The 10,449-nt window shown below is 38.7% G+C and overlaps 2 protein-coding genes across 3 annotated transcripts; one reads left to right on the top strand and one right to left on the bottom strand.

Annotated features, from left to right (window-relative positions):
* Positions 1-8: 8 nt before the first annotated feature.
* LOC124068773 (ras-related protein Rab-8A-like) lies at positions 9-5,212 on the top strand. The gene is made up of 8 exons (XM_046407229.1): positions 9-192; positions 795-855; positions 1,315-1,375; positions 1,816-1,893; positions 1,996-2,085; positions 2,209-2,274; positions 2,357-2,407; positions 2,645-5,212. Exons 1-8 carry the CDS (start codon positions 69-71, stop codon positions 2,732-2,734), a joined length of 621 nt encoding a protein of 206 aa, XP_046263185.1. The 5' UTR covers positions 9-68; the 3' UTR covers positions 2,735-5,212.
* On the bottom strand, positions 3,043-9,861 carry cib3 (calcium and integrin binding family member 3). 2 transcript variants are annotated; one of them, XM_046407230.1, is made up of 6 exons: positions 9,449-9,861; positions 8,687-8,721; positions 8,179-8,290; positions 7,547-7,694; positions 6,021-6,216; positions 3,043-5,816 (listed from the first exon to the last, which is right to left on the bottom strand). In XM_046407230.1, exons 1-6 carry the CDS (start codon positions 9,545-9,547, stop codon positions 5,795-5,797), a joined length of 612 nt encoding a protein of 203 aa, XP_046263186.1. In that variant the 5' UTR covers positions 9,548-9,861; the 3' UTR covers positions 3,043-5,794. The 2 variants fall into 2 exon arrangements, with proteins under 2 accessions (XP_046263186.1, XP_046263187.1); XM_046407231.1 differs by having other exon boundaries at positions 3,043-5,755.
* Between the last annotated feature and the right edge of the window lie 588 nt (positions 9,862-10,449).

Below are 10,449 nucleotides of genomic sequence, written 5' to 3'. Positions count from 1 at the left end.
AGGGGGCGTCATTTATATACATCCAGATCACTGCTTCGCCGGGCGGGATTTCCGCAATAATATCAAGTATGGCGAAGACATACGACTATTTGTTTAAATTACTGTTAATCGGCGACTCTGGTGTCGGGAAGACCTGTGTTCTGTTCAGGTTTTCAGAAGACGCCTTCAACTCAACGTTTATCTCTACTATAGGTACGCTTTTGGTGGAGTAAACTGTTTGTTTCGGTCTGTTTACAATACGTAAATGGTCTGTCTCTTAGGCTCGGGCTATTTGCTGGAAAGCTGGTTATGCTATGTTTATGGCTAGTATATACAGATTGTTACCCTGTAATGTGAGATAAATTGAATGTACTAGTTAGTAAGAAATATCTAAGAGAAACCATGTTAGCGGTATGTTTTGCATGAGGCCAATGTTAGTGTATGAACAGAAACGTCTGCGTTGTAACGCTAGTATAAAGTCATGCCGGGTGGCTCTCCCTTCCGCTAGCCAACGTTCATGGTTAGCCAAATTGTTCTAACGTTAGCCGTTAGGCCACGTCTACATGTTGGTAAGACACCGGAAAGCCTGATTTGCAGCACGTTATAACTGACTAATTCAAGCGACGTGAAAGGACCGTTGCAGTTTTACACTCACATTTTGTCGTCTGCCGTGACAGGAAGACGAGTCGCCTCTGATTCAAAGTCCACAAGAGTCGGATCTTGTTTCACAGCAATGTCAGCCAGTGTTTGACAGGCATATTAAGCTAGCAAGCTAACGTTATGATTGACATGCATGATCCTTCTTTATCCTCAAGGCATCGATTTCAAGATCAGGACGATAGAGCTCGACGGAAAGAAGATAAAGTTACAGATATGGTAAGTTTATCTGATGACAGTGTTTTATCAATATTTGGCTGTTAAGTTACGGCACTCACTGAAGGTTCTTGATAGGATGCTCACAGGTTGTTCTGTGAATGATTTTTTTAAGTAGAAATGTACACTTTCTTCATTGTAATTTCAACAAAATTTGTGTCATACTATATCTGTAGTTTTTGTTTTTAGTGACGAGGTCACGGGTTTTATAACTTTTTAATGTTTATTATTCTAATACCTCATATACCAAACTTTCATACCTTCCTCCTACAGATAAACCAATCTCCCCCACCTCGTCATATATACCTAATATAGTTAAATGCAGTGACAAATTTATAAATACTTTCCCAAATGACTTAGCAAAATATTGATCTTAAAGATATTTCATATTTATTTTTATTCTTTTTGATATATGTGATATGTGTGTGTGTGTTAAGATGTCACGACTGTGGTGTTTTTCAGGGATACAGCTGGCCAGGAGCGCTTCCGAACAATCACAACAGCCTACTACAGAGGAGCAATGGTGGGTGTCCTCTCTCTATGTAACAAAACATATTTCCTCAAACAGTGACCATGTCAAATTAAAATGCACTCTCATCCGTTGCAATAATGTCCTCCTCCAAAACCCATTTACAACTGGCAGCCGGGCCAGTGTAGTGAGTAGATCAGGCTCTTCCTGGTTCGTGCGCCACAAACGTCTAACCTCCACCATTCTACATTCTCGACATTCCCCCTTAAAGTTAAAACTAGATACTAGATGGTAAAGTTAAATAAGTTATAGTTTAGGTAAAAACTGTTAGGAATAGGGAGGAGAACTTTCAAGTGTCTTAGGAGAAAATGACACAAAGACAAAGAGGTAGGAGAATTATCCTCCAAACACTGAGGGACAGGGAGTTAATGAAAGGTTACACATTAGATTGTAATGCTTGTGGTCTCATTCACTTGATTCACTCTCCTTTACAGGGCATCATGCTTGTCTACGACATCACCAACGAGAAGTCTTTCGATAATATAAAGAACTGGATAAGGAACATTGAGGAGGTATTCACTGGCGCTACCTTTACGTACAGGCTACCATTTAAGATATCAACCTGGCACCATACAGTGCTTTGTTTTTGTTCAATCTCTCTTCTCTCGGTCCAGCATGCGTCTGCTGATGTGGAGAAGATGGTCCTTGGTAACAAATGTGATATCAATGACAAGCGGCAGGTGTCCAAAGACAGAGGGGAGAAGGTAAGAAGTTTGACTCAAGATAATAAATTTGTGCACTATTATATTAGTGCAACCTGGAGAAAAATAAAGTTAATAGATATGGTAAGATTTTAACTGATGTAATTTTCTCTCATTTTCTCTCAGCTTGCATTAGAGTATGGGATAAAATTCATGGAGACCAGTGCAAAGGCCAACATCAATGTGGAAAATGTATGTAACCGTTTTGCCTTGAATTATACAGTAATTTGCTTTGCATGCCATTAATATGATTTGTATTTGTTTTGGTTCACAGGCTTTTTTGACTCTTGCCAGAGACATCAAATCAAAAATGGACACAAAATTGGTATGAAGAACTCTTTGATAATACAGCTTAGTTTGAGTGTTTTGCATTGTAAGTTTCAAACTTCTCTCTGGTAACAGAGTGCATGAGTGTGGGAGGCTTTCTGTAGATGCTAAACAATTGAATTTCCCTCAGGATCAATAAAGTATTTATCCATCTATCTATCAATATGAGAGAAACTGCTGAGCTGATTGTTCTACATGACAGAGCAGTGAGCTCTTTTATTTGTCACCATTGCAGGAGGGCAACACACAGCAGGGGAGCAGCCATGGAGTCAAGATCTCAGAGCCTCAGAAAAAGACCAGCTTCTTCCGCTGCAGCCTACTCTGAGGACTGAGGCCTTCAATACTGGCTGCCAGCTGGGTGGACATAAATGGACTGTGCTTGCTTTTAGCACTTCCTTCCCTTTCCTTCTTTCTACCCATCCATGGCCTGTCCTCTCATTCCACACAAACCATTATATCAACAGTAAGCGGAGGGCTTCCGCTCCTCTCTTCCTCTTCTGAAAGCTTCCAGTGCTGCATCTCTTCCATTTTAAGGAGATGAGTTGTTTTCATGGGTCAGTGTGCTTGACTGATCGAGGACTCAACCAGGATCGTGGTCCAGATGTTCCTCATCACATAGAGGACAGGCTCTTACTTCTGATGTTAGTCTCTTTCTAATACGCACTTATATTTCACACAGCTGGTAGCAAAACCGAGGGTGAGAAATCGTTTCGTTAATGTCAAGGTTTGGGATTGAAAGTACAAATGTAATATTTAGATTTATTTTTATTATTAGCGCTCCTTCCCTTTTTATGTTACAAAATGTCAACCAGAGACTGAGCAGCTTGAACTGTAGTCAAACAGAGTTGCACATGTTTGCATTGAGAGTCATATCATCCATGAGGCAGTCAGGGATCAGAGAAGAGTTGGATTGAAATATTTTCAGTTTGAGTTCAGCTCTTTGTTTTGCATGTAGTTCTTGACAATCATTTGGTGTGACTAAAACGCACGTTTCATCTTGCCCTGATCATTACACACTGCCTCCAACTCTTTTTTTTTTTTTAAACTTTTGCAAAAGCTTTCAGGTGCTGGTAGGCAGTTTGGCAACGAAAAAAAACCCCTAAAAATACAACCCCTATTTCTGCCTCTGAAGATAAAGTTCTCCTGTCAGATTGTCAGCAGGATGTTGCAGAGCTGACGTGTTTCAGCTTAAGCTTTCCCTGGTGTAGTAATATGAAAGAAAGTATTGTTCCTGCAAAATGGGCGAATTGTGGTATGAATGAATATGTGCAAAAACTGCATTGTTTCCCAGTACACCAGTTAAGAAAATATCAAGATGTGTACACTGTACAGTTTTAATTAATTCTCCACAGTGAAGTTTAATCATTCTTTTTACTATAGTGTTGCCTTCTGAGTGGACTTGAAGGTTTTTTTTTAGCAGCTCTGATGCACAGTGAAGCTAAATGACGTCTCCAGTTATTTGATCAGCAGTTAAAATAACTCTTGAAGTTTCGCACTGTAAATCGTCCTCCTCCATGCAGCTCTCCTTGCACTTTACCAGTAAACTCGTATTCTGTGTGTAGTCTGTGCCAAGTGATAGTTTTGCAATGCAATTACTTAGTTTAAAAGTTTTGATCTATTGAGTCTTGGTAGTATGATGGGCATAATCCCTCAATTTTACTATACCTCCTTATAAATTACTTGATCACTGCTGTCCTGGTTTAAAAAAAAACAGAGTTTTCTGGACTGATTACACGAATAACACGAATATGACCTTGACCTTGAACGCTGACCTGACCCTACTAGTATTGTACTCTTGTTCATGTTTGATTGTGGTCCCTTAGTTTGACAGCTAGGTGGCACCACAGGCACAGTATGCATAATAAGTGACCAGCTGAGCTCAAATTTTAACCAGTATTTTATGAAGAACTTGAGCCACAGTGAATTAGACGTGTGAGATCCAAACATGTACTGACTACTTAACATTAATGTTGAGTCTCAGTACATTTCAGTTGTTCCTCAGTGTTTCCTTCCCACATTTGATATTAGTTTGAACATCAAACTCCTATATGCACAATATTGAAGGAGGATCTGCTTTTGCTTGCCTGCACCTTTTTTTTTGTTAAATATCAAATAATTTGGGACCTCATGACAACCATGGCCATTTGTCTTAACCACTAATACTCACTTCTGTCATAGGTGAGCTATGCATTGTGAATCTTGGACCTGTGCATATGTGTGTAATGTAATTTTCAGACATACTTGTAGACCTGTACAGTTGAATGTATGGGCTTTTTGTTTTTTTTTTCTTTTGTTTGTGTGTCATTCACTGAGCCAAATACGGGACATGCTCTTATTGTAGAAATAGCGTCGCAGCATCAAAGTGAGCAAAATCTAGCTCGATGGCAAATGAAGTAGGAGGAGTGTGGGCGTTGCAATGCAGACGTAGTGCTGTTGTCTCATTCCAGTGACACTGTAGCTTTAAGTCATAACCAGAAACTAGGGAGCCGATGTTCGTGTATCGTTTTCAGCTTCAAACGATACTCCCTCTTTGGTTTTAAATCATATCCTTCACTTAAGACTCCTGTCACATGTCGTAATATGCTGTACATCCCTTTTTACAGCCATATTTTCATTCCGTCAGTTGTGAAGTACACAGGGAGGACAATAACATTTTGGAGAAAAAAAAAACATTGTAAATATCACGCTGAAAAAAAGACATCTACTTAAATTGTACTGTACTTTGTAAATCCATATGAAAATGTATCTACAATTTGTAGATATGTGTACTTTTGGTTTAATAAAATAAGCTTATAAAACTGTCTTTATTGCCTGGCGGTCAGAGGAAATTACACTGTCAGTTGACCCAGAGTTCCCACAATGGAGCTTGACAGCTTTCATGACAAATGGCTCTCCTTTTATTGGCCTGCTGTGGTTCACTGGAACATTCTGGTTTCTTTTATAGTCTTGTTGTAACCGAATCCCCTTAGATACTGAACACAAATGTACTGTTGGTAGTCATAACTAATGAACCTTGTGTTGATGGATTATTTGGTGCCACCACCTGATGATAGACCCGCAGTCTGCCATTTGCGATAATAAAAGCAAAATGCGTGTCTCTGTGTGTTGGTACAAGTGAAACATATCCTACCTGTTGGTAGTAGTGTTCCCATGAAAGACAAGATAATTCTTACTTAGTCATAGTGTTTACTCTCGAGGCTAAATGTCAAAGTCTGGTAATCTCTGATGAAGTTCAGGATGTTCTGTGGTGAGTATGATTAATGATTTGTGGTTTTTGGTTGAGACTTCTGGATTCCTCCATTTTCTTTCCAGGCCTTCTGTTTTGTTGTAAGTCCATCCTTAGGTGCTGTTCAAATTAAGAAATGTACACGATTGCTTCATTTCTTTATATCCTTATATGGAAGGTGCTGTGAAAAGAAATTATAATAGTTCTGGGTTGATTTCTTTTTAGAAGTCAGTGTTAAAAACACATTTAACTATAGGCCAATTAGATTAATGGACATTACACCAAGATACTGATACATAACAAAATATATCATGTTCTCATGTGCTGTATGTGTGTGGATTTACCCTTTAATATATCTTCTGGGAGATAGTTACTATTGGCCTACCTGAGGAAGTCTGGAGCTCGAACAATCATGTGCTGGAAGTCCTCCAGTGACAGACGTCCATCGTTGTCCAGGTCAGCCTCGTCTATCACCTTCTCACACACCATCCTCACCTCGTCTTCTGTCAGCTCATTCCGGGTCAGTTTGTTCAGCGTCTTCTCCAGGTCTGATTTGCAGATGAAGTCATCATTGTTGAAATCTTGCAGAAAATGGAAGAGAAGGAGATATCTAGAGGTCAAATTACTGGCCGATTCATTGATTTGTTTAGCATCTGCAAGTATTTTGATAATCAGTTAATCATTCGAGCCATTTTTCCAAGCAAAAATAATTTTATTAACAGTTAAACATCTTTTTGTCTTGGACTAATGTGGCTGACAAAACAATCAATTTAAAATGAGGAAACTGTGATACACTTTTTTCACGATTTTCTTATATTTTTTGGACCAAACATTTTAATTAACAGATTAATTGATAATAAAGAAAATAATTAGTTGCACCCATAGAGATATCCTTTGTATATTCTGAACTGCTTCCTAATAAGGGTAACGTGTAGGTAGTTTATTTTGCAGCTGATATTTTGTGCCAGTATTCAGTGTTTTCAAATTGGATGTGGACCATGGAGACAGCAAGAATATAACATATTCGTGAAGTAAGAACTATGTTTTCACAGTATGCCACCTTCCCTGTTTTTTCTCCTCTGTTGGCCTGAATAATGAATGAAAAGTTTTCTTGGCTCATGACCCTGGTGATGTGTATGTAACTTCTTCATCTGTCAGCGTTTGTTAATTAGAGGGGGGACCCTGGTGCTGAGCACAAACTGGGCTTTGACAAGCTCTTTGCCTCTATAATGGGCTGGTTAATCATTTATAACATCCTATGCACCATCCGTCATGCTTACAGCTCCAAGACCCTTCACCATGCTCCCTTTTCACTTGTACCATATTAGAATTAAAAAGATGTTTCTTCTACATACGTAGTTCAAATATCAAGGATTGAATCATTTTGTTGCACAAATGTGGAACCTCAGTTTGTAACAGGGTTCCTCTTAACATACATGTTAACCCTTTGGTTTTGGGACCGAGGAGATCCCTCAAGCTCAAAAAACGTACTAAAATTGTTCCACCTCCCAAAATACTTTGTGAATTTTCCTAATTTCACGAGATGTATTTATAAACATGAATTTGAGCTGATTCCTTTACAAATAAAATGATTAATTATTTCTGTTTGATAGCATCTAGTGAGATAGAATGGAAATTTGGACTTTTTTCTGTATTTTGCCATATTCATCAAATGTTCAAGCTCAGTTTGTGGCAAAGGAAGGAGTAACTATTTTTCTGCACATTGAGCTTTAATGACGTCAGATGATAAACAAGAGGGCAGTTAAGGTAAACATGGTTAAATTCAACTGCTTTTACATACTGCATGTGTGGAATCCTGAACAATATGGCCAATCAACAAAACACAATTAAAACTGGAGCTCCTTGATATGATTAAAAAAACCTAACAAACCACTTTTTCTGCTATTTTACCATAAATTTTGAAAGCGTAGTAAGCTTTGAGGTCACGAGGAGCCATCTCACTCATGACTGAAAACATGTCCAAGAAGTCGTCCAGTGTCATGTTCCCTTCTCCGTCCTCAGAGAAAACCTCAGCGATCCTCTGTCGAAATGGGTTGTCCTGGACAGAGAGGACACCAGTACTTCTATAACATTTCTGATTTCAGTGCAGTTAATCATACAGTACTATGATGTGATGCCTGAAGGCTTTTCTGTGCTCCATGTTGAGTGTTTTTGTTTGGTTTATTTCTTGTGTTCTTGTCAGAAAAATTCAAGGCAGCTAAAAAAACAAAAACAAAAAACTGATTTAATGAATAGCTATGAGACAATACAATTTTCAATACAACTCTCTTTCTCCGGACATGTCAGTGACTAGCATGTTCTTACACCTGTTTACCTTGCTGTCATTGTGTAAAGAGGCATATAATTGACCGATTTCCAACAAGTGTGCCCTGAGGGACTTACCAGCTTTCTTCAAGTTTAAAGGAGTCGGGTAACATATAACCTTTCAAAGAATTCTGTCGATTAGTTGGCCATTAATTATGGATCGGGAACACAGGGAGAGAGAGCGGGTCTACAGGCTGCGTGTGGACCAGTGGGTCTACCTTCAGCTCTGGCATGCTGCCAATCAGCTCATATGGTAACTTCACATCTGGGTGGTTGGTGTAGTCAAGAGGAACGAGCTGCGGTGCCAAATCCCGATAGCGGTAGAACAGTCTAGAAAAGGTTTAAAAAATTAACTTTCAGTATTCTCTTACAAAATACCTTCTGTGTTATGTAGTTGTGTTATTCAGATGGGTAATTGGTTGTTAAGAAAAGTTATGAAACTGTTGAGCTGAAATCTATTTTTCTCTGTTGTGGCCCACACTGAAACACTGAGTTTGAGTAGTTGAGTTCTGAAAGCAATATTATTATCATGTGATCTCAAATGGTAGCCTGCCTCACAGTAATGCAGGTCTCCTGATACTGTCGTTTAGAGTTACAGTTTAGTATTGTGCGGAACAGAGCAAAAAAAAAAAAAAAAAACAACTCAAAAACAACTCAGCTATGTTACAACAGCAATGACTCAGATACAGTACGTTAAGATTTAGTACCTTCTTGTTATTTGCTCACCTGAGAATTTCTTTTCTTGTGAAATAGGTACAGTCCTGCAAATACAAGTTGTTGCAGAGGAACATTAACATGCAGCCGTTCTTATACATTTTGGTGCTTAATTTCTTGTTTTATACAGTGGTGGAAGAAGGATTCAGATATCTGCTTGAGTAATAGTGGCAGTACCACATTATAAAAACACTCCAGTACAAGTAAAAGCCATGTAAACATTTAGTTAACTGCTTTGTATTCTTTTGTGTATTTTAATCTATAATAATGCTTTACATATTCTAGAAGTGAAAAAAAATATTGTTGAATGGAAATGTGTGCAAGTACTTAAATATAAATATCTCAAAATAATACTTGAGTATAGTTCTGCAAAAATATAACTAAGTGGAGTGTACGGCCTTATCCTCCGCCATCGGAACACAAAAAACAGTTCATATAATTCAGTTTTTAAAACACTTGATTAACAATATGTCATTAGCTCAAGCATTCTGTCATTAATTTTGGACTGTGTATCGCCTCTGAAGTGTTGACTGTGAAATATCCAAACACCCTCAGGAGAGCTTAGACTTAGTTCAACACAACCCTAAAAGGATGCACCACATGACACTGGAACCTCTTTGTGCTTGGGAAAAAAACAAAAAAAAACAAAGTACAAAGCGTTCCGATGAGTGTGTTTACCTTGTTTTTAGATTGCGGTGGCTAGTACTGATGGAAAAATAAAATAACAAACATTAGAATGAGTCTCATCCAGGAAGAAACAGGATTGACACCAACCTGATAGGCATCAAGCTGCTGTGCTGTAAAGATGGTCTGCTTATTCCCCATGTCTGAGCACGCAAACGCCAAGCTTCGGCTCCATCGCTGCTCCAACATCAAGTGCCTGTTTAGGGTGTGTGGTTATGTCAGATATGAAATACTGGGACAAAAGGAAGCCAGAGCCAACGAGGAGATCGGGTGTCAGGCTGCCACAGGGCCCTTTGGTCCCCATTATAATGGCAGCATTTCATCGTTTTCTCCATTGTGAATAGCAACCCCTTTGACAATGAATAAGGGCTGCCGTCCAGCATCATGCCAAGTGGTATCAACCCCCTTTAGTGCCACTCTATGGCCAACGCCTCGGTCACTGCTCAGGTTACACTCTTTAGAGGCAGGGTTTTGTGGTGAGCAATTAGACTTTTTGATGCTAGACAAGTTTTGTTTCAGCTGAGAACTTGATAATTGGATATTTATGTGTTGAGGACACCTTCACCTTTGGTTGTAGGTCAGGCACTACGTAGCCGAGCTAAAGCTAAACTTGAAAATGTTTTCATTTTGCACATTAATTAGGAGTAGAAAGCATGCCTCAACTTCAAGGGTTGCAAAAAAAAAAAATGAAAGGACACCACATGTTCCTGTAATGCAAAGTAATGTTCAGTTCTATCTTTTTTTTTAACCTTGAAATAATAACTCCTCCTGTAGGAATTACATCCAGTTCTACACCTTGTCACTTATGTCCATTGTCAAAGTTCAGCAACAATACAGGAAGTAGCATACTCTTTATATAGCAAGACAGAGAGTCATATTATGGAGGCCTGATTGGTGGATGGACATATAGTGAGTGCAACTGGAGGAGACTGGAGTTCATCTCTTGTTGATGCCCTGCAGTTGGTTGCTTTGTTTGATTAAATTTGTGTTTTATCTGCCTAACCCCAACAAACCTTTCACCTAATTTTATTTGCCATAATTAAAATAAAAAAAAATGTAATTCTTAACAAGTAGTGAATCCAGTTATCCAC

Source organism: Scatophagus argus, chromosome 13 (assembly GCF_020382885.2).
Source record: "Scatophagus argus isolate fScaArg1 chromosome 13, fScaArg1.pri, whole genome shotgun sequence".
NCBI classification, from domain to species: domain Eukaryota; kingdom Metazoa; phylum Chordata; class Actinopteri; family Scatophagidae; genus Scatophagus; species Scatophagus argus.
Note: the sequence above shows the minus strand (reverse complement) of the source record. Positions and strands in the feature narration are given on the sequence as shown.

Bases quoted from the DNA above. Each gene is read 5' to 3' on its own strand.
- LOC124068773 (XM_046407229.1), top strand. From the start codon at position 69: ATGGCGAAGACATACGACTATTTGTTTAAATTACTGTTAATCGGCGAC. The intron at 2,275-2,356 runs GTATGTAACCGT...TTTGGTTCACAG, and splicing joins CCAACATCAATGTGGAAAAT to GCTTTTTTGACTCTTGCCAG. The intron at 2,408-2,644 runs GTATGAAGAACT...TCACCATTGCAG, and splicing joins CAAAAATGGACACAAAATTG to GAGGGCAACACACAGCAGGG.
- cib3 (XM_046407230.1), bottom strand. From the start codon at position 9,547: ATGTTGGAGCAGCGATGGAGCCGAAGCTTGGCGTTTGCGTGCTCAGAC. The intron at 8,722-9,448 runs GTTGGTGTCAAT...TTGTATTTGCAG, and splicing joins AGCAGCTTGATGCCTATCAG to GACTGTACCTATTTCACAAG. The intron at 7,695-8,178 runs GTAGACCCACTG...CTCTCTGTCCAG, and splicing joins GCAGCATGCCAGAGCTGAAG to GACAACCCATTTCGACAGAG.